Source organism: Panthera leo, chromosome B4 (assembly GCF_018350215.1).
Source record: "Panthera leo isolate Ple1 chromosome B4, P.leo_Ple1_pat1.1, whole genome shotgun sequence".
Classification (NCBI taxonomy): domain Eukaryota; kingdom Metazoa; phylum Chordata; class Mammalia; order Carnivora; family Felidae; genus Panthera; species Panthera leo.
This window is the reverse complement of record NC_056685.1, coordinates 122,505,168-122,528,890: the sequence shown is the minus strand read 5'-3', so window position 1 is coordinate 122,528,890 and position 23,723 is coordinate 122,505,168. Positions and strand designations below refer to the sequence as shown.

Below are 23,723 nucleotides of genomic sequence, written 5' to 3'. Positions count from 1 at the left end.
AGTTGAAGAGGGAAATGAGAGGCCAAGCAGAGTGAATTTCAGCCTGCAGGTCCAAGGAACATAGGCAGATGGACAGCAGGTCCTAAAGGCATGCTCTGGCTAAATATCCATTTTGCCATGACCAATAGTGAGAAAATAAAGTGGTAACACTAGCAGCTGGGGAGTTACAGAGAAGTCATTCAGAGAACAGACTTTGGAGCCAGACTGACTGTAGATGTAACCTTGGACAAGAAATTAAACTTCTCTGTGTCTCAGCTTTCCCATCTGTAAAGTGGGAATAATACAAGTATCTACCTCGTAGGGTTATTAGGAGGATTAGTTAGTAGATATAAAGTGCTTAGAACAGTATGGCGGGTAGTATATGGTGCTAGCTATCATTACCATCATCATCGTCGTCGTCATCATCATCATCATCACCATCATCACTGATTATTATTCTCCTTCCAAGTTTGAAACAAATTGGGAGACAGATAATTGGAACCAGAGAGAGGATCAAAATGTCAACTTTATTACTGATAAAAGCTACTTAGAGAATGCGGTGTGGATGTACAAACAAAATGAACTTCCTAATATTTCACCTCTGAATTATGTAAACTTATCTACCAATTCATGGTCAAGTGTATATTCCATTGCATGGCCAAGAGCAGACCAGAATGTGCACCTCTGTGAGCAGACAGGCGAGAAAGGACCAAAGAGGTCACACAGGGAGCATTCGTTTTCTCTTCCCAAAGGCTCCAATCAGACAAGTCCTTGCTCTTTGGGGGGGTGTATGTGTGAAGGGCAGTAAAGAAGCTGGAAGTATTCCTTTCATCCTTTTCCCTTCTGGAAGTGGAGTGAAAAGTCCCTTTCAACTCTAGAGACATGAGAAATAGGGAATAAGTGTTTCATCCTAATAAACAAGAATGAAAGCTAAATTTATTAAATGTCTCCAATGTGCTAAGGACTTTATATTTACTAGCTCGTTTGATTCTTGGAATAAAGCTAGTAAACATCTATCTACATTTTACAGATGAGGAAATGAGGCTCAGAGAAATGAAGTTACTTGATGCAAATCGCCCAGCTACAAAGCGTAGGGACAGAGCTGTGAAGCCAAGTCTACTTGGCATCGGCGTCTATTCTCCTAGACAGTTGGGTCTACTGCTCCCTTGCCTAAAGCTTTTCAGGCTCCTCTGCCTCTGCCGTGATGGGCGTTGAGTTTTCTTTCTCTTTTGCTTCCCAGCTTGCACTGGATTCCGCCTCCGACCTGTGGCTGGCCTGCTTTCCTCTCGGGATTTCTTGGGTGGCCTGGCCTTCCGAGTCTTCCACTGCACTCAATACATCAGACATGGGTCCAAGCCCATGTACACGCCTGAACCGTGAGTATTCTCCTCCTGCTACCAGTATCCAGCCACCGTGAGTGCCATTGATCCCTGCTCCAGGACTGAGGTTTGGCTTCATCGTGGGCTGATCCACAGGACTAGTTTTCTGGATTGATTGATGGTAGTACAAAGAGAGAGATTCATCTTTTCTGGGGATTTTCTCTGTCCAGATAGACCTTACTGATTGGAGATTTGGGCGTCTTATGAATCACATATTCAGATCTTCTCTGGCTGTGGGAATAAGAGGTCACAGTCAACCTCCAAAGGGATTGTAGGAATCAGAGCTATGAAGCTCCAAATGTGAACAGGAGCAAGTGGTGGCCAGGTGATCTCAGCACCTCCTGAATACACATCTGGATGATTCTGATCTTTCTATGTCTAGATGTGTTTGTATGGAGGTAGAGAATGACCTTACTTTGACAGTTAGCCATCTTCTTAATCAAATCAAATAGAACGTATGCAATTTATACAAAAAGTAGGACACCTGGGGCACCTGGGTGGCTCAGTCAGTTTAGTGTCTGACTTTGGCTCAGGGCATGATCTCACAGTTGGTGGGTTCGAGCCCCGTGTTGGGCTCTGTGCTGACAGCTCGGAGCCTGGAGCCTGCGTTGAATTCTGTGTCTCCTTTTCTCTTTGCCCCTCCCCTGCTCATGCTCTGTCTCTGTCTCTGTCTCTCTCAAAAATGAAGTAAAAAAAATTTTTTTTAATAGGACACCCAAAATATTTTTTGACTGTCCACAAAGTTTATAACTACAAATCAGAAAAGACCTATTTCTAATGGGCCTGGCACATTAAGTGTTAAATAAATGTAAATTTTCTCCTCTGAATGACTTTTGCCCCTCTCTTGAATAAATAAGCAAAGAACAGCACTATTTTTTAAATTTAACTTTTATTTCTCATGGGCAATAGCTGAACACATTGCATTTGCCCATGATGTCACTACCAAGATGAAGACTTGGGATGGGAAGTGTTTGTGACCTACAGCTCACTCAGGTGTATGGGAGGAGGTCCATGGGAATATTGGCTCTTCTGTTCTGCACCCCACTGAGGATATATCTAAGGCCCTCTGGCGTTTGTTCCCTGATTTGCTCCTTACTTTTCTTTTCCCTTCTTCCTTTTCTCTTGTATCTTGCCTCATTTGATCCCAAGCTTTGCATGCCACTAATGCTTGGGAGTGAGGTCATAAACCTGAATGGCTTACCTCCTTTCTACCTGCCTATTTCTCATGTAGAAAGAATGCATCTGGCTTGACTTATAACCTTCCTCACTTCCAAGCTCTGTCCTTTGTGTCTTTCAGTGACATCTGCCATGAGCTCCTGGGACATGTGCCCTTGTTTTCAGATCGCAGCTTTGCCCAGTTTTCCCAGGTGAGGAGTGAATCTTTCCGGCCTTTTAATTATAGAATGAGATCTGGATTGCTCAATGAATTGAACATATGGAGGGGTCCTTGTGTCCTCTGCAAGGGTGGAAAGCAGACACAGTTCTGTGATCCCACTAGAGATGGGCATATGGTCTCATGGAGATGGCTAAATACCCTTTCAGGGACCCCAGCATGGGGTTGATAAATCCCTCATCCTTGGAATTATATATGTGCTGTTGAATTTGCTAATCTCATTCATCCTACCAGGTTTAGCTTAAGGGTCTTTTTGTCCGTGAAATCTTGCCTGATCCTCACAGAGAAGTAACCTTACCTTCTTCCAAGTTCTCCTGGTAACTTTCCCCTCCTCTAGGGGCTTGTCACTTCCAGGCAGCCATTTTTGTATATGCTTTAATTAGATAAGATAATATTTGCTAATAATCCAATGCTAGTAGCCCAACTCATAGTTGGCAAAACTAACTAACTAACTAACTAACGAACTAACTAACTAACTAAAGTGGCAAATGTCTTGCCATTATAATCAAAGCTGTAGTCTAGGCCTTGATTCATCTATCACTGTAGTGAGCTTTCTAGATGAGTGACAGGATCCTAGTAATAGCTTCAGGGCACTGAGAGGATAAACTGGTTGGGAAGAATTGAGTGATGCACCCACATGTCCCACCCTGACTCTAACCAGCCATGTGACCTGTGTGCCTCAGTCTCCACAAATGTGAACCAATACAAAGCTTTGCCTGCCAATCTTCTTCCTCACAGGGAAGAATAAAGATCAACTGGAATAAAGATCAACTCGAGATCACATACTGCAGCAAATGTGAATTATGGGTTTGTGTGTATTGGGATTGTGTGTAAATTTCATTAAGTTTTCCCTCAGCTGGAAGAAATAAATATTTCTATTGTGGATTGAAGAGGTGATCACTTAATACCCGAAACAAACAAACAAACAAACAAACAAAAAAGCTGAATTAACCGCCTGCTAGGTAAGGGAGAACTGCACTTGTAAGACACAATCTCTCTAAACAAAGAAAACTATTGCTTTTATGTGGGGTTTTGGGAGCTGTGGTGTTCAGAGATTGTTGGACTTTTGTAAGTGGAAGTGTTCGAGGGTTAGCTAAACTTTAACTCACAAGTGTCACCATTGGATTGAGGCTATTGTTGACCAGCTGACCTTCAGAAAAATCGTTCCTGCTGTCAAGTTGTCATTGATTGCTTTGGACCGCTTTAAAACTGGGTTTTGTTCTTATGGCCAAAGAAAAATCAGTTTCTTCCTTAGAACATAGGAACTTTTTATTCTCACTACCAGAAGCTATTCTGCCCAGTCAGAGGCTAAGTGACAATCCTCCATATGCCATTACCAGAGAAGTGAACAATTACTTGAGTTGATAGATGGATGCTACTGGGCCATCAGTGTCACATGCTCCAACCTATGCCTGGATAGTCCCAAGGCAGGGTGTCATTTTGAAAGTTCCCTGAGCACATTCTGTTTGGATCTAAAAGGAGGACTTACTTTCCACTTCAATGTAAACACCAGGAGGTCCAGATCTTGTACACTGCCATCCACACAGAAGGCATTCAATAAACATTTTGGAATAAATAAATGCATATAGTAGAGAAGGCAGCATATACCTTTATAGTATCTACACTGTCTGATACAAGACAGGCTGGAGCTCTGATGAGAAGTGGTCCATAGCATTTCAGACTCTCCAGCTATGTATTTACCTGGGTGGCTGTCAAGCACTTCTCTGCAGTTCTCCTGTGGTATCTTCAGGGTACATGACTAAGACACTCCTCTTGTATTCCATACATGTTCCACTTGAGCTATGGGGGGATAATCACTGAGCTGGAATCAAGGAATGAAGCTTCATACACAACTTACTGTGTGAATTTGAGTAGATCACCTCCCTTCTCTGTGCCTCAGTTTTCTTATTTGTAAAGTAAATACAAAGGGCCAAGTGATGAAGTAAGGTGTCCCTGCTCTTGAGATCTGTGATTGTATGATGTGTGCCTAGGGAAGACTTGAAAGAATAATCAGGGTCTATCTGAGCCGTGGTGAAGGCATGTTGTCAGCCGTCACCTTCCTGTGGTCAAGTACGAGGTTGGAGCTGAGGGTGAAGGTTGAAGATAGGCAGACCCCAGCCATGCCAGTGACTCTGTTTCTCTATAATTACAGGAAATTGGCCTTGCCTCTCTGGGTGCACCTGATGAGTACATTGAGAAACTGGCCACGGTAAGTCCCCTCTCTCCCTGGCAGGTAGTGGGAGTGCTATAGACTATAGCCCTCAGATCTTCAAAGCTTTGATCCTCCCACGCCAATTGGGGGAAATATCAGAATGTGCTGACTTACATGAAAACAAATGAAATTTCACATTTTGATTTTTCCTTAGTGGTTTGATTTTGAAATCAGCAGCATGCAAATATTTACATGTGATTTTAAACAAAGAATCTTAAACACAAATAGGCTGTAATGACAGCACTTGAGAACCTTTGGGCATAAAGTGTGTGTGAGGGGAAATAGCTTGGATTCATGGCTTTGAAGAGGAAATATTTACTCTCTACCTTTGCACTGGAGCCAGCGTGAGGATCTTTCCTTTATTAGATGGGAGGTGGAAGTGGGGGTGGGCTTTCCTCTTCTTGTCAAGCACTTCTCCCTCCCCAGTGAATGTGATAACACTCATCCATTGAAGCATGGAATCCATGACTCTGTACAGCAGGAGGTTGTCTTCCTACAGACTTCTTTCCAACTTGAGTGCATCCATCCCCAGCCTCTGAGTCACATTTCTTATAATTTTCTCAGCCTGGAAGATGAAAAAGAAAGCTTTGTAAGGATATTAGACAGGAATGAATGCAAATTTATCATTAAGCTATATCAGTTTAGTAGTTTATTCTCTAGGGTAATAAACCGACTTAACTAGTAACCCACCCTTAATTCTCCAAGACCATGACTGTCTCCAGCAGCTAACTGGGACCTGGGTTCCTCTTGGCCCTGGTCAGTAGGGTTATGCCAGAATTCCAGGACCATCTTTCCCAGGCCAGGCATCTAGGACATGTTGGGCTTGGCTATTTGGAGAGGATAGGTGCAGTGGTTGGCGGTACATCAGAAACCGCCCACCCCCCCAAGTTTTAGCACAATGATGGGATACCCCCTCAATGATTTTATCACTACTGATCTCCTACCTCCCATGACTGATGGGATTGTTGGCAAGTCTGACCAACTAAAGGGCACATCTCACTGCAGTCATGCCACAGAGAAGAAAGCAAAAGGGGTTGAGGAGTTCCTGTCCAATAGACTTACTGTTGGGGGTATCTTCTTTGGGCTTCCTCAGTACTCCCTCACTGCTTCCCAAGACATCTTGTATTCAGCCAACTCTTGATTCAGCCAGTGACTGGATAGGGTGGGACATAGGACACAGAGAAGAGAAGCGACCCCAGGTCATGGTGATTCAGAGAAGAGACCTGCACAAACTCCCACCTGGGAAGTCCTGTCTTTAGCCCTGGGGCATTTGCTGCTTTTCCCCTCCTTGGGGTGTGCTCTCAACTTGACTTTCCATTCCAGATTTATTGGTTTACTGTGGAGTTTGGCCTCTGCAAACAAGGAGACTCCATAAAGGCATATGGTGCTGGGCTCCTGTCATCCTTTGGTGAATTACAGGTAAGACTCCACTTGTATCCATTTTGAGATTCAACTCAGGGGTTAATCCTCAAGTGTACACCTGTGTTTACATTGGTATGTAAACCCCAGGAGGTCCAGGATCTTTATCCATCTTGTACACTGCCATCCACACAGAAGTCATCCAATAAACATTTTGGAATAAATAAATGCATGTAGTAGAGAAGGCAGTATATACCTTTATAGTATCTACACTGTGTCTGATACCAGACAGGCTGGAGCTCTGATGAGAAGTGGTCCATAGTATTTCAGACTCTCCAGCTACGTATTGACCTGGATGGCTGTCAAACACTTCTCTGCAGTTCTCCTGTGGATACATGATTTCTTCAGGGCACATGATTAAGGCGCTCCTCTTGTATCCTCAAGTGATTGGTACCTTAGCAGCTATGATTTGTTCATGACTTTGGGTATTAGATGTAAACTTGAACTGCAAGTACACTGGTCTCCAGGACAGAGGGGCCTCCCGATCCCAAGGCTGAATTGTGCACACAGATGTATGGAAATACATGCCAAAAAATGTGGTTGGCTCTCATATCCTCTATTGATCATCTCACATGAAAATGGCTAGTGTGAATTCCTCCTTTCTACCTTGACTACAGATTTTAGACGGGCTTTGAAGGGTAGGATCTTCTATATGCAAAATAACTCAGTTCACTGCATTTGGGCTGGGGTGTGGAAGGAATCAGGGCGAGATGACAGAAGGTATACAGACAGCCTGACCCTGATTTAACTGTGAACATTTTCCACTCGGGGCCCGCAGTACTGCTTGTCGGGCGAGCCGAAGCTCCTCCCCCTGGAGCTGGAGAAGACAGCCGTCCAGGAGTACACTGTCACGGAGTTCCAGCCCCTCTATTACGTGGCTGAGAGTTTTAATGATGCCAAGGAGAAAGTGAGGTGAGGTGGTGACTAAGGTGGGTCAGCGGCTCTTGGGGCCTCCTGATTTGTCTGGTGCCGCTGATCTGTGGGTGGTTGGCCAGAAGAGTGGATTCCAGTGCTTACAACAACAGTGTGCAGCAGACAGAGTCTCCCCACCTTTGTCCCTTTCACTCTCTGTTTTGGAGAGGTTCCTTAGTGGGACCCCATTTCACAGCTTATTGTCTGGATATGCTGACCCCTGCAGAAACTCTGCCACTGGATCCTTGCTTGAATGTAGCCACCAAGTCCAGGTACTGAACTCTTCTGTGTACATAGTAGCCGCAGAAGGCCCCCAACAAATCATTCCAGAAATCTTCTAACCTGGGGGAATCCCTTGTTCACTTTATTCTCCCAACACCTGCATCATTCACTTGCTCAACCCCTTCAAGTCTTTTTGACCTTTTTGATCCTTTGACCTTTTGATCTTTTAACCTTCTCTGTGTGTCTTTCTCTAACCAATTTACTTTGTTTGCTTGTTTGTTTGTTTGTTCGTTTGTTTGTTTGAGAGAGAAGGTGTGCAAGTGGAGGAGAGCGGCAGAGAGAGACAGAGAGAGAGAGAGAAAATCTTAAGCAGGCTTGATCCCAGAGTTGTGGGATCTGAGCCAAAATCAAGAGTCAGACATTCAACTGATTGAGCCACCCAGGCACCTCGTAACAAACTTATTTAAAATTCTCACACAGGGGCACCTGGGTGGCTCAGTTGCTTAAACCTCTGATTTGAACTCAGGTCATGATCTCACAGTTTGTGAGTTCAAGCCCTGCGTTGGGCTCTGTGCTGACAGCTCGGAGTCTGGAGCCTGCTTCAGATTCTGTGTCTCCCTCTCTTTCTGCCCCTCCCCTGCTCTCTCTCTCTCTGTCTCTCTCAAAATGAATAAAGTTAAAAAAATTTTTTTTAAACTGGACTCTGTTGTTTTCTTTTCACTGTCCTTCCTTCATAGAAATGGGAAAGGAGAGAGGGACAGGTATGTCTGCTTCCCAAGCAGATTCCTTTGCCATATTTGCAAAATCAAAAGTCTTTTTTGGTACATATTGGCATGGCTAGAAGCCTTGGTTTATGTGACATCAGATTTCCTTCAGGAGGGAGACCCCTATGTGGCTCTTACCTAAGACCTTTATGGGCAATTTATGGACCAAGTGACTTACTAAGAAAGCCTCTGGGCGGGGGAGGGGCTGGGTGGTTCAGTCAGTTAAGCATCCAACTTTAACTCAGGTCATGATCTCACAGTCCGTGGGTTCAAGGTCTGTGTCTTGGGCTCTGTGCTGACAGCTCAGAGCCTGGAGCCTGCTTCAGATTCTGTGTCTCCCTCTCTCTCTGCCCCTCCCCTGCTCATGCTCTGTCTCTCTCTGTCTCAAAAATAAATAAAAACATTTAAAAAAATTTTTTTAAAGAAAGCTTCTGGGGGCACCAGGGTGGCTTAGTTGGTTAAGCATACGACTTTGGCTCAGGTCATGATCTCATGGTTCGTGGATTGGAGCCCCACTTCGGGCTCTGTGCTGACATCTCAGAGCCTGGAGCCTGCTTCAGATTCTGTGTCTCCTTCTCTCTCTGCCCCTCCCCTGCTTGTGCTCTCTCTCTCTCTCTCTGTCTCTCAAAAATAAATAAACATTAAAAAAATTTTTTTTAAATCCCTACCCAGCCCCACCTCACATCCTTACCCCTTTCTGCAGTTTGTTTTTCTGCTTACCACTTGCTAATGTTTAATACACCAAATGATTTAAGCTCCATTTCCATAGGAATTTTTGTCCTTTCTGTTTTCCTATTCTTTCCCCCGGCTCTAGAACAGTGCCTGATACATAGTGAACATGCAATAAGTAATGGGCAAATGCATCTGTCTCAGAGGCAATTCAGCAAGAGGCTGACGGTGATGGAAAGGTAGCAAGACTCAGGCTCAGCCTTCTGAGCTGACCGCCCTGTCTATAATCTGCTTGAGTGTCTCTCCTCCCAGCAGGAGACAGGCTGGGCAGAGGCCTCCCTGGACGTGGCTATCCTGATACTCAGTGTTTGTTACCACCTCTTGTTTTATATCTGATGAGTGAGGGGTGATAGACATGGATACAGAAGTTTCTGGGACCCTATGAAGCTGAGTGTGCAGCTTCCACTGCGTTGAACTTAGATGATAGATGGTAAAACGTTGGCTCCCGGGTCCACATGGTTTGGCCTAAGATGACTCCCTTCCTCCTATCTCTCCAGGGCCTTCAGGTTTTTTTCAGTTACTCCTTTCTAGTTATTTCTTAAATCTCCACCCCTCCCTGGGAGCCTAGCCTTCCCCTAGCCCCTAAAGGCTATACTCTGCCATTTTTGGAACCTTTTGGGAGTTATGGGTTTCAGTGGATTAGTGCATTACCCCACTTGGGTAATAATAATGATAATAATAATAATAATAATAATAATAATAATCAGGTTAGATGTCTAATATCTATTATGTACCAACCACTGTTCTAAGTGCTTTTCATGTATTAATTTATTCAAGCTTCAAATAAAACTACAAAGTTTGAGGGTGGGGGTTAGAAGCACAGAGGTGGTTAGTAACTCACCCAGGGTCATACAGCTAGTAAGGGACTGACCCAGGGTTTGGATTCAGGTGTGGGGCTCAGAACCAGTACTCATAACCATTCTGTCAAACCAGGGTCACATTTAAATGGGTCCCTCCTGGTGGTGAGTTTCTAACCCAAGAAGTGACGTGCTCTAGACCAGCAGGAAGAGCTTGCCAGAACCTGGGTTTCTCAGGCCTTTGAAATCCCACCCATTTTGTCAGTGCCCTCTGCCCAGAGGGGACACCCACAAAAACTCCATTCTGTTGAGAGGTGACTCGGGGTCAAAGGGAATGCTGAAGAACAGGGTTCAGAGAAGGAAGGGATGTCCTCAGAGCATCCCAGCTAAGAGAAATCAACTTTGACCATTTTCAGTGTCAAGAGTCAAGCTCTAGGCAGAAAGAAACAATGCCGAGTGTGGTCACGTGTCCATTCTCTCTCTCTGTCTGTCTGTCTCTCTTTCTCTCACTCACTATGTATCAGGCACTGTTCTCTGGCTAGAGGAGGGATGGCCCCAAGACTGACTGCCTAACTGAAGCATTTCTAGTGGTGTGGAGGCAGATTGCCCAGAGCAAAGATGAGGTAAACTATGTAAGAGGGACGAGGTGCAGAGCAGGCCACATCACAGATATGCGCTCTATGCATCATGTCACCAGCAGGGCTGAGAAAGCTCTCTTCAGAGAAATAGAGGTGGAGAGACATACTTAACCACTTGTTCCTCTTGAGTCCCCGGTCGCTGATGAAAGAGAACAGCTATCGCACATGTAGCACTTTACTCTATTTTATAACAGCGTTGGCTACGACCCTGTGAAGTAGCACTGCTCTCGTTCCAGTTTTATAGAGGAATAAGGACACCAAGGTGAGGCCCACAAGGGCTGTCACTAGCAGAGGCAGGATTTGAGTCCAGGCGGCCTGGCTCTGGAACTTGGGTTTCCAGCCACTATAATCTACCGCTCTTGCCGAACTTGGAAAACCCACTAGTTTCCCTTATAGTTTGTCTTGTTGGGATGGCAGCTTTGACTCTTACCAGCAGCCAACTTAGAAGTATCATTTGTGATGCCGTTGCAATCTATAGGCCATTTTTGGAGTATCTTGTTCATTACATCGCTTGAAGTTCTTCATAAGGCCCTCCTGGTACTTTCCCAGATCCGGGAGTAATGCATCAAGAAGGCAAAGCAGTGAAGGGCACAGGCCAAAGTCAGACTACCTGGGTCCCTTCTCAGCTGCACGATTTATTGCCAGTGTGACCTTGGTATTCACTGAAACTTCCCAAGCCTCAGTTTTCTCATCGGTAAAATAGGGATAGTAATAGTACCTTCCTCCTAAGGTTTTCATGAAGACTAAATTAGGAATGATAGTTGTAAAGCGTATACAACAATTGGGATTTCATATAGTTCTTGGTACATGGGAGGCACTCAATCCATGTTAAATTTCATTAATAGCATGGTGTTTTCTTCCACTCTTGAGAGAGAGGTGCTTCCCTTTCTGCATTGATTGTCAAGCATCTCGGAACTTCTTTTATTCTATAGCATTCTTTGGCTAGATTTATTTACTCTTTTGGTTTTATTTGATGGCAAGAATTTTGGCCTTAATGTATTCTGTGCTTTTACCATAAGCTACCTCTCTCTTTTTGGAGGTAGGTAACTAAATAAATATGTGCCTACGTGTGTTTGTATATACACCTCAGCACATACACAGCACACAAAAGCTGCCCAACAGGATCCCACTAAAACTCCATTTCCCTTCTCAGTCTGCTTTCTAAAGCCCCGGTTCTAGTAAGATTGAAGTGAAATGCCACTGGGAAATCTTTTAGAATGATTTTTCCCCAAATGGTGCCCTTCACTGAGCTCTGTGGATTTGGTTTCAGGAATTTTGCTGCTACAATCCCACGGCCCTTCTCAGTTCGTTATGATCCATACACCCAAAGGATTGAGGTCTTGGACAATACCCAGCAACTTAAGATTTTGGCTGACTCCATCAACAGTAAGTAACTTACACCTCAAGAGGCCACTCCGTTCACTAGAAATAGAGAGTTGGATTTTCTTACCTTCACCATAGGAACAATAAGAAATTTATTAAATATTGAATTAGGGAGAAACGTATCTCCAGGTAAGCTATTTGTTTGTTGAATGAGGAAAACTTGGCAAAAAGGCCACAGTTGCCTTGAGTGTCTTTTCTTCTTTGACTTTCCTAGATTCCACCCTACCTCCTCCCATCATAACATCCTGGCTTGTCACTGCCATGTTCCTCTTCCTCCTTTGCCTCTCCACTCTGTTTCCTCTAAGTGTCCAATGCATATTTCTATGCCTGGGCTTTCAACCCCTACAAGACAGATTCTCACTATTTTAATAGCCATCTACTAGCTCATCTGTGGGCCTTCTACCCTTCCAGGACAATGACGATATTATAACAGTTGCTCATAAAAATGTCACAGTGTTACATTGTTCTTCACTGGACTCCCTCTCCAGTGCTTCAGGCTCCCCTCCAGCGACACTGGCCAGCTTTTAGTTCCCACACTTCCTCCTGGCTTCTGGCCTTTGCTCATGCAGTTCTTTATGTTTAAAATATTCTCATTCCCGCTCTCATTTAGAAGTCCCCAACTCTAGCTCATCTTTTAAGTCTTTCATAGACATCTCTTCTTGTAGGAAGACTCGTCCGGGTGTCCTTCCTATGTCTTGGCATCCACACAGATCCCTCTCCCAGAGCATGTACCACTATATTGTTTTGTAATTATTTACTTGTCTGACTCCCCAGCAAGACATGAGCAGAGGGCCAGGTTGGGTTCACCGTCAAATCCCTAGGGGTTAGCCCTAGTCCTAAAAAAGTATATTAGGTGCTCAAGAGTTGTCAAATGGATGGATGAAACTACTGAAGGGGTGAGCAGCCTAAACAGAGGAATTCTAGACCAGGTGGAGGCTCCTACCTCACGTAACGCTAACAAAGGCCAAAAATGAAGGTAGGCTTGAAGTATCCCTCTAATACCCCACTGATGTTGCCTGAGGCCACATCCAGTAGTAGAGCTGTCCCTGGCCATTATAGTCATTCTTCATTAGGTATGGCCACCTGTGACCAGACATTTTGAAATAGTTCAAGGTTGATTCCCCACCCCTGCCCCATAGACTCCATTTTGGATACTCAGCTGGAATAGATCTGTTCACGAAAAAGGCCAGCCAACTGCTCCAGAGGCTGAGATGTAAGACAGAGGGGTCAGCCCGTAACTTTTTTTGTCTCTCTTATTTACCTTTAAAAGGCAAGAGTAACTTTGTTTTTAAGAGAATTTTTTAAATCACAGAATAACAGATTTAGGAATTGAAGGGTCCTTAGAGCAATGTGACTTTATGTAAGACTCCATCACCTCTCTATACTTGTTTCCTCAGGATCTAGGAGAGCAAGGCTTGTCCATCTCCAAGATTCCTTCCACTTCTCTGAAATGTCTATGTTCCTGTGGCCTCTTGGCATGTGAGAACATGGCATGAATGGGAGTGGACTCCGTCATAGTCCAGTGGTCTAGCAATCTAGGCTGAGTTATCTGCTCAAACCAGGCATTCTCATGAATCAGAATGAGTACATCAGAATCATTGGAGAGCTGGTTAAAAACGAACAGTCCTGAGTCATAACCCCAAACTAAATTTGCTAAATTTGTGGTAAGGCTGAGAAGTTTGTATTTGTAATAAGGCCCTAGGTGATGTTGACACAGGAGGTTTGTGTGAACCACATTTTTAGGTTTCATGGCTTAGATCCTTGCAAGCATGTATAGATGTCCCTATAAAAGAAAAAGAAAGAAAACTAACTCTTTCTATGGAAAGGTGAAGCTAACTACATTAAAACTTGTAAGTCCCTATGCTATAACTGCCCAAATACTATCACCATAACTATTCTGTAAGCTCCTTGAAGGTTGGGGTGGTGCCCAGAATATCCATACATCCCACGCATCCTCTAACATGTTGCACGTTGTAGACATTTAAAGGGTATTTTCTTAAGATATGAGTGGCTTTTTTTTTTTTAATTTGTAGGTGAAGTTGGAATCCTTTGTAGTGCCCTTCAGAAAATAAAGTGAAGCCATGGACAAAACCTGTCAACTGAGAATCTGTTGATGGAAATCCAACTACTTTCATTTCATCTGAAAAAGTCTGAAAAGCAAACCTTAATTTGAGTTGAGAGCCTTAAATCCTTTTTTGGAACAAGATGGAGCACAAACAAATAAATCAAACTAAGCTGAAATGACAGTGTATTAAGACACACCCAAAAGCCTAATCTTTTGGGGTCCTCTTTGATTTAAAGATGGTAATCCCATACCCTCAATTCAGGTAAAATCAATAGTATGTCACATTTCATCAGTTAATTAAAATTTGGGACCTGATTTATTCAAGCTTCTATATGTCACTCGATGTAAAACACAAGCCTGTCATTAGAATTGAATTTGTTGATTTAATCTAAATCTTAACCTACGCAAGTAATTTTTTATTTCAGTGAACTATGATTCTACTATTGCTGTGTTTTACCCATGTAGATTTCCTTTAATTCAAGAGCCCATTAAAATACTTATAAAGGTTGAAGTTCATAGCATAATATCGAAGCATTTCTTATATTTTATTGTAATCGTACATACTACTGTGGAAAGTAGTAGAAGTTCTCACCTGACTCCCACAACTTTGAAGCTCATCTTCCAGTTAATTGTCAAGTCCGTTTTGGGAGATATTTTGCAGACATGTGTGATGCAACAGATGTTGACTGAAGGCCTGGCTGGTAGATATTCAGTAAATATTCATTCAAAGAATAAGGGAATACATTATTAACTAGCAAATCCTCAACAAAAATGAGAATTTTAGTTATGTTAAAAAAAAGTCTAGTGGTTATAAAATTTTGCAGTTTCAACTTCATTCTTGGAATGAAATATTCCTCTCCATTCCCCTAGAAATACATTAACCGGATAATCTTGTGACATGAAAAAAATGATCAAAGATTTCCAACCCATTATAGGAGCGCATTGTGATAATCGATGCTATGTCTGGATAGTCAACAGATTTTGACTTCTTATTGCTTGTGCACTTTGCACAAACACATGAAAATCCAGGAAATGGTGGGGAAAATAACAGTGTCTTCAAAGCTATGCTTTGAAATTCTCAACCACTTTAACACTTTATTTTGGAAATAGTTCAGTGTTAAAGAACTTGCATAATATGTCTTCACATGTGATTCTCAGGCCAGCTGTATCATCATCAATGATAAATCCTGGGCACATCCCAGTTCTATCCAACTAGAATCTCTGGGTATGGGGCCACTGAGACTTGCATTTTTAAGTACCCCAGCTGATTTTTTTTTATGCCCAGCCAAATCTATCAGGTACGTTAAATTTGAGAAAACCTGACTTCCGGTGGCCAGTTCTGCCACTTATCAATTATGTCACTTTGTATACTTCACTTTGGATCTCGGTTTTACTTGAACAATGAAGGAGTTTAACTGGAGGAATCAAGGTTTCTTCCAGCCTGGAAATACAATTCAAATGCTACCATGTGTCTTTAAACAGATGTCCCTGATCCACCAATAGTGTGTAATAATACCAGCCCAAGTATGCTAGCCAGGTGGGAAGAGCAATTTGGTCTGATTGTGTCTGAGATCTCATTGCTTTGGAGTTGGGTTTTCACGTCTGTATTTAGTTCCTCATGGCTCTGTAGAACCCACTGACAAACGCTGATTCTAAAAGTGACAATGTTCTTTTTTTCTGTTTCTTTAGGCCCCAAATACTCTGCAAAGGGACTTTTTTTTGGTAAATGTTTCTTTACACTAAATGTAAATCCGAGAATCTCTTGATTTGGGAACTAAAATGTTTTATAGTATTTTAGACTGGGTATTTTATTTTATAGTGATTTTTAGTCTAACTGAAAGTAGTTTTGTGCGTTTGAAGTTAAATCTTAGGTTTAGGTTGCAATTTTGCAGCAAGAAATTACATACTGAAAGATGATCTTTAAGTGTTTAGTAATGTGTTACTCAGCACTTAGCTCTTTTTATCTGGATGTAAAAGCCCAACCTACAGCAATGGATTCAACATGTTTTCATGGGTTAGTATTATTATCTGCCTAATAATTAATAAATGAGCTGTTTTTTTTAAAAACAATAGTAATGCTTTACTGATAGCTATCCTGTTGTATCCAAAAAAGAGAGATAAATGTAAGAATATTACAAATTTTTATTATTAGTGTTCAATAAGATTCATCTAAAAGGATGAATCTAAATTTCAATTATAGGTTCCTAAGTTATATAGTTTAACTGTATCAAATAATCTACCACTAAAATGTCAACTTCATAAAAATGTGAACCTTGCCTATCTTCACCTCTAAAAGCCTTAGCATATAATACATAGTAGGTGCTTCATAATCTTTAAAAAAATTCTGAGTGAGTTGAATCACAGGGAGTGTAGTGAAGATTGTCTCTCACACATAAGCTATTTTTCAAGAAAAACTTGGGAAACAACTAAATCTGCAATTTTCTGTTTTAAATTCTGTTGAAAATGTTGCATCTTAATCTAAATTATGACCTTACTTTAAAAATACATGTATTAGCCCTTTAGACTAGATTATGGCTAGTTTGTATTTATACTGCTTTGATAATAACTGACATATGAAAGTGCTTAATAAATGTTTGTTAATTAATAAAGGAAGCAAAATGGCATCAATGAAATGTCTCAGTTATCCATGGTGGGGCTGAAATGGTCAGAGAGCATTACCTATGTCCAGAGGGTCAGAGAGGCTTACCCTGACCAGAGAGGTCAGAATGGCTTACCTAACAACTGCAAAAAATGACAGAGGAGACAAAATAGGAAAGGCTATAAATATGGACTCCGCAAAGGGAAGAGAAAAAAAGTGATCAAAGCTTCTTCTCTTCAGTAGAGTGTGTACCCACCTCCCTGCCCCCACACAACATCCCTGCCTTCTAATAGCTTTCTTGTGCAGTTTCAAAAACTATAAACAGTAGTAGATTTGTTATGTGCTAGTAACGGCTCTAACAGTTTGTGTGCTGTGAATTTTCTCATTTATAATCTTACTTTAAGTTCTGCTAGTTCCAAGGTACAGTTTACCTTCTCATATGTATTAAGCTTAAAGAATAAGCTCAGAGAGATAAGCAATAGCAGAGAAGACTGAATCTAACCCTCCAGCGTATATATACAACTCTTCTTACAATATAATTCATAGTTGTTCAGGGTTGCTCTTCAACAGTACTTCTTTTGTATGTTTCTTGCATTTTGTTTGTTTTATGACACCAATCTCTAAATAATAGAACATTAATGGAAAAAAAGACAAGAAGATGTACCTCCCTGAGATATGGATAGACTTCTTACGTCTCTTAGTAGATGATGTTGCTGCAGAAAACGTAGCACCCACTTATTTTCAGTTTGCCCAAATGGATAAAAAAAATAAATGATTATAGCTTGAACTGCAGCCTTTATTTTTTTTCAGACCATTCTTTGGGAAAAGGTGATGCCAAAAGAAAGTAAGTGTATCAGTATCCCTTATTGAAATTATAAAAATTGGTGCATACTTTGATGTTTATGATTTATTCTTCCCAGAAGTGAATTAAGGAATATCTACTTAAAAAGAAAGAGCCTTGGTCTTCCCTGAGATGTCTTTATTCCTAAAGGTTCTCAAAGAAATGTCAGTTGCATCCTGTCCTTTTGTGCAATAACCTTGCAAGTGGAGATGTTTGTGTGGCAAAGGGCTGATTTCTACTATTCCTTGTGAGTGGTCAAGGGAGAGTGGTGTTTGGACTTAGAAAAGAAGGTTAGGAATGTGTCTTTGTGTCGTTGAGTTTTTCCCTTATGTCTCTCCCTTCAAAAGTGTGGGTTTCTTTGAGAAGTCACTCATCCAGTCACACACACACACACACACACACGCACACACATGCACAAACCATCCCTTTGACCTCTAAGAGGACATAAGATGATTTGGGAATGAGTTGAGGGCTCTGGCAACAAGGATAGAGAGGCTGGCCTTTCCCATAAACCTCTACTGACCCTGTTTGAGAATAATGTAGTTTGAAGCCATTCTTTGGAAGGCCTTCCTCGATTGGCACCACCCAGAAGTAGAGAATCAGCCTGGAACAACAGCATTACTTGCAAAGGGTAACTGTTGGACCATGAAGGCTTTTAAGCTCCTTCAGGGTCCTAATACTCCTATCCACCACCATCCCTGATGCTGTGGTGTCCGAAGAGCTCTGTTTCCTTGGCCTAACAAAAAGTCAGACTTGGGAGTAAGGAAGGAGAAAACAGAATCTTTCCAAAACTTTCAATTCCCTGGATGTCCTTGGGAAAGCCGGAGAAACAAGAGGCTCCCTGCAGAGTCTCTCTTGGGAAAAAGAAAGTTTCCTACAGTGGAGGGCAGTCTGGGACTAAACAATCATGGTTTTATGACTTGACTCCTCAGAAGAGAGTGTGCTGAGGCTGGAGAGCAATGAGAGGATAAGACCATTTGAGCCTTTCAGAGCAGAGTTTCTTAGCATTGCCGACAGTTCCCATGACCAGCAAGGTGTTGTGGGCACAGAGGGGAGTGGTAAAACCCCAAAGCCTATCCTTTTATAGAACAAAAGTCAGAATGGCGTAAGGCCATGAAGAAGTTAGTACCCAGACCAGGAAACACGATTCTGATGATTTTCTCTGCTCACTGCAGACTTTGAATACATTTTGGCTGAATAACAGAAAGACAGAATAGATAAGTGTGATATTTATTCCCTTGGTGGTAATGACCAGTTTTTTGCACTTTATACAGAGGAAAGCCAGGTGATTTTCTTTCTTTTCTTTTTTCTTTCTTTTTTTTTTTTTTTTTTTTTTTTTAGTGATGCACTCCCACATGATACTGTTTGAAATGGAAGGAGTAACATGTCTCAGTAACACTGCTGCTCTGGAGATCCTGATTCAAATGCCAGTTTTTCCATCAAGCTGAACCTCTCTCTGAGCCTCAGTTTCCTCCTCTGTAATATGGGGAAGATGCATGCCTACCTCATAAGATTGTCACAAAGATCAAGCAGCATATTGTGTGTATAGAAGCCTCTCAATTACTTTCAGTTGCATCTAGCAATTTTAAATGTTTATTATTCTGTTACAAAGCACAAATGAGCTCCCATAAGAATTGGTTATTACTTGTTTTTTGGTCGTCTTGGCCCAGCAACATGATCTTAGATGGCCCCTCTTTCAAAAGAAAGAAAGAAAGAAAGAAAGAAAGAAAGAAAGAAAGAAAGAAAAAAGACAGTTGTTGGAGTGTCTGTCTTCCACTTGAGAAAAGAGTTTGACCAAAGCAAAATTTAAACCTTTCAACACAGCCCAAATCTAGATGTACACATAAATTAATGTTGTGAACAATAAAAAGGAAATTTGCATCAATATGAAGTTAAAATTGTATCATGAAAAAAACAACTTTGGAGATTGAAATGGAAATGTCCTGTTTGAAGCTAAAGGCAATAGAACTCTACTTTACACCTTCATTTCTGACATTAACACACCATTAGGCATTTCCCTTCTTCCTGAGCTCTACCATTATCAGTAAAGTTTTAAGTCATAATATCCAGAAAGCCAGCATTTGCTCTGCTGCTAAGGACACTATTTTTCAGCAGAAAATATCATGTGTGCTCATTTTATGAAATAGTTAACATAAACAAGATTGATTTATAAACCGATCATTCTCCATACATGTTGTTTTGCTGAGGAACTAATATATGAAAACATGGCTTCACTTTGCTGCCTAATTTTAAGGTCACCTTAGGAAATGAGGTTTGGGAAGGTATTTGTCTTTCCGGAGGCAGGAAGTGAATACCAACTTTAAAAATTAAAGTCGTTGGAACTGTGGTCAAGCCATTTCCCCCTCTGAGCACTTTGCTCCAAAGCTAGCCCTATAAAACGCCAATGTATAAGGCAAAGTGTAAATAAAGACTCTTGCAAAATGGGGTGGGACAAATTAGCCCTTCAAATAAGGGGATGTGATAAGGAATTTGCTCCTCTAAGAGTATTATTCCATTCCCATTCATTACAAGAGGGTAGAATAAATACCACCAGAAATCTGCCATCAGCTGTATAGTTTGGGGAAAGAGAAACAATTAAAATGATTAAAATAGCAATTTATTCCTTTTTTTTTTTTTGGATTAATTCAACAAGTACTTGTTTGACTATTTCCTGCTCAGCCTGAGAACAGGAACATTGAAACGTTTACTGTGAGGGCGACCCAGCAGCTCCTCTGTGGCCCCACTGCACAGAGTTGATTTAGCAGATCTATATCTCCACCTATACACCACCTCATCCTTCAACCTTCTTTTTCCTTCCCTCACCTGGAACTCTGAACTAAAAAGGGGGCAACTTCCATCTTTCAGTCCTAGTTCAGAATCAGCTCAGATGAAACTGCAAGGACACAATCCATTTAAGGAGGTTTAAACCTCATCGTTCCAAAGACCCAGTTTCTATTTGACGACATTAAAGTTCCATCATCTCCACAAACAGGCCAGGTCAGTGCGTTTTAAGCCAATCCCGGCCTCAGTCTGCCCTGAAATGATCAGTATCAACTTGATGTCTTGGGGATCCGGAGTGAAGATGAAATGAGCACGTGGCTCCGCAGTCTTCACCTCTTGCTTTTCCACCTAGTTCCAGAGGTGGGCCAGGGGAGGGAGCTGGAGGAGGAATAGATTCCGGGAAGGGGGAGAGTGAGAGGATGGGAGGCATCAAAAGAGTTAAAGTCTTTAAACCCAAAAGGTCTGGCACTGAAAGGAAACGTGAAAAGAAACTTTCAGATTTGCCCAATGACTTACTCTCCGGAGGGTGCTGAAACGCGACTCTCAGACTCTCAGACCTTGCATGCGTGGGGGTTCATGAAAACCAATTCCAGCCTCACAGTCCAGGACTCCATCCTCTGTACTGTATGATGGGCGGGCTGCTCTTTGCCTTAAATATCCACGCGTTGACGTAGGGCAGGACCACGGACAGCTCCCGCCCCGAGGTCTCTGCCTCTCCAGTTCCACCCGCGACAACAGGGAGTGCGGCTGCCCGAATCGGCCTCCTCTGGCTCTGCTCCCTCCACAGCCATCCCTGGGTGTCTTCTAGGAGCCCGGAATTCCTTCTTGAGCTAGGGGCCCACAAAGGGCCAAAGCCCGAGAACCAAGAAAGGGGCGCCGCATGAAGACCGAGGTCCGCAGCTTTCTGGGAGCTTAGGCTCATCTCCCGAGAGGCAGCACCCAGGAAGATGACTTCGGGGAGAAGGCGGCTGCGGGGCCCCGGGAGACGACAGGGAGGAGGTGACCTTGCTTTTTCTCCCCGTGGGAGGCTGGCTCCTCCAAGCCAGCCCAAGTCATCGAGGTACCGCTTTGCTTTAGGTCCGTTTTCGCTTCCAAGTTGAGGGAAAGGGGAGACGTGTCAGAAGCCTCTCTGCACAGTGGAGCTGAGATTTCCCAGGGCGAAAAGCTCAGTCACCCTCTGCTTCCCCCTCCACCCCTAGCCTCCAGCCCTTCCTCACCTGGCTCTTTGGGGGGAGGGGCTGGCCAGATGTGTAATGCTCTCACTCCTAGTCTCCCTTTCCAGTGGCCCAGATTCACCAACCACTGGGTGGTCTCCACACGCCCCACCTCCCTTCTTCCAGATCTGGCAATCTCGAGGTCCTGTGGAAACTGCTGAGAGGAAGGTCGGTGACCAAACCAGGCTGGGGCTGAGGCCCGGGGATTCTTGCCTTCTGCTGAAAACTGGGGAAAGAATGTGAGCAGTCTTCTCTGCTGGCTTCCACTGTAAATGTAGAGGCAGAGTGCAAGGAAATAAAAGGTCTTCCTGTTTCTCCCAGACTGGAGAACCGTTTCACAGATACAGCCTTTGTTCAAGGAACTGGACCTTTTGTGGGGGCAAAGTGGGGATGGAGGGAGGCATGGAAAGCATGTTTCAATACAACGGAGCAATAGCTTTCAAGGCTGGAATCCAAAAAGACTTAGGGCTAGTCCTGTCGACAGCGGTCAGGATGGAAGCCTGGGAGATGAAGGACAGAAGATGGAGGAAGGAAGAGGGAAGGTGCCTGCTAGGTTTTCTTCTTGGCTGGATATTGGAATGGGAATGCAGACACACAATTAATTGCCTTTAAGAATTCTTAATTTAAATCATTGTTACTGGTGGTAGGAGTTAAACTAGAACCAGAAGCAGGAAGTATTAATAGAAGGGAGTTGGGAATCAGAAAACCAAATACCCAGTTAGACTACTTGGTTAGTTCAAAGGGGAAAATTCCCCACCATCTGCCATCTTTCATGCTGAATGATCTAAAAAGACACCAGCTGGGCAGTGTAGGAAGATACACCAAGATGGTCTTTGCAGCACTTTTTGTATCAGCAAACAAGTCAAATGTCCATCAGTAAGAGGTTGTTTAGATAAATTATAATCTGTGTAATGAAATATTGTGCAGGAGCTAAAAAAATGAGGTGAAACTGTAAACTATAAATACTGAAGATCAATGAAGTCTAGGAGGTATTGTTAAATGAGAAAAATCATGATCACATTTTTTTAAAGCTGTCAGTCGTGCATATGTATGGCCTGTAGGTGTATTTCTATAATCACAGAAGAAAGATAAAAGACTAGGGCTGGAGCGGGGGTTGGAGATTACTCTCACTCTTTACCTTACTTATGTTGTAAAGAGAAGAAAAATGATGTGATTAAAAATAATTTGAACTTTGTTTTTCCACTGTTCTTTTCCTTGTTTCAATATGTTCTGTTACAAACAAATGCTACTAAAATCAGAAATAAACCAAGTACATGAAAGTGTCAATTACTGATCTTTCTGTTTTAGTCCTTTTTTAAAAAAAATTTTTTTAAAAACGTTTTTCTTTATTTTTGAGAGAAAGAGAGAGATAGAGCACGAGTCTGGGAGAGGCAGAGAGAGAGAGGGAGACGCAGAATCTGAAGCAGGCTCCAGGCTCTGATCTGTCAGCACAGATCATGACCTGAGCCAAAGTCAGACACTTAACTGAGCCACGCAGGCGCCCCTCCCTTTTAGTCCTTTGAAACAAAGCTCCACCATCTATCATCCAGATCTGCTCCCAAGGCCAAGGGTGCCTTGGCCCAGCTGGAAATTTACATAAATATAACATTTCTAAGTCCAGTATTAGCCTGGTTATTGATACTTTAAAACAAGGGTTCAGAGATGTGGATGTTTACCCAGAAGAATTTTCCTATTCAGACTTTGTAAATCAAAACTGACTAGGGAGGTTCTGCTATTTCCCTGAATTTGTTATATTCATTAACCTTGTTTCCTTTTAAAGGTAGTTCCTGGAATTGCCAAGCACCACCATCTACTCAAAACTTTGTTCTTTTAAAACTTTCTGATGAAGGAGACAGCACAACATAGTGATCAAGCAAGGGAACTGAAATCGGACTGAACCTCGGTTTTCCCACTCACTGAGTAAACGGCCTCATGCAAGTTCTTTACCACCTTGTGCTTCTGCTGCCTCATCCTTAATGTGGGGATATAATAGTACCTACTGCATAGGTTTGGTAAGAGCATTAACTAAGATAAACCCATACAAAAACTTAGAAGAGTGTGAAATGTCAGCAGTTATTATCGCTAATTTCTGTCTAGAAAATGCAATCAAGGGGTAATGGAGACCTGTTAAAGCAACTTAGATCTTTTCTGGAAAAAACTACTGTGGGCAAGAGCGATACATTTAGAGAATGAGAATAGCCTCAGGAGCTTGAATCTACAGTCTGCAATCTTACATGGAAGACAATGATAAGTTTCAAGAGTCAGACCCCCTGGATTCAATGCCTGACTTTATCATTTCCCAGATATTTGAACATAAACAATGATGTTACTTTTTGTTTGCTTGTTTTAAATGTTTGTTTATTTATTTTTGAGGGAGAGAAGACACACACACGTGC

The 23,723-nt window shown here is 42.5% G+C and overlaps 1 protein-coding gene and 1 long non-coding RNA gene across 3 annotated transcripts in view; one reads left to right on the top strand and one right to left on the bottom strand.

Annotated features, from left to right (window-relative positions):
- Window positions 1-14,211, top strand: part of PAH (phenylalanine hydroxylase) — a 70,964-nt gene extending 56,753 nt beyond the window's left edge. Inside the window, exons 7-13 of the mRNA XM_042947553.1 lie at window positions 1,220-1,355; window positions 2,656-2,725; window positions 4,904-4,960; window positions 6,287-6,382; window positions 7,161-7,294; window positions 11,715-11,830; window positions 13,861-14,211. Coding sequence (XP_042803487.1) covers window positions 1,220-1,355; window positions 2,656-2,725; window positions 4,904-4,960; window positions 6,287-6,382; window positions 7,161-7,294; window positions 11,715-11,830; window positions 13,861-13,904 — 653 coding nt within the window. The 3' untranslated portion in view covers window positions 13,905-14,211. The remainder of the gene's footprint in view (window positions 1-1,219; window positions 1,356-2,655; window positions 2,726-4,903; window positions 4,961-6,286; window positions 6,383-7,160; window positions 7,295-11,714; window positions 11,831-13,860) is intronic.
- LOC122225005 lies at window positions 1,239-20,783 on the bottom strand. 2 transcript variants are annotated; one of them, XR_006205060.1, is made up of 5 exons: window positions 20,630-20,783; window positions 14,485-14,590; window positions 6,026-6,116; window positions 5,290-5,528; window positions 1,239-1,589 (listed from the first exon to the last, which is right to left on the bottom strand). It is a non-coding gene; the product is annotated as an uncharacterized LOC122225005 (long non-coding RNA). The 2 variants fall into 2 exon arrangements; XR_006205059.1 differs by lacking the exon at window positions 1,239-1,589 and adding an exon at window positions 4,444-4,551.
- Window positions 20,784-23,723: the final 2,940 nt, after the last annotated feature.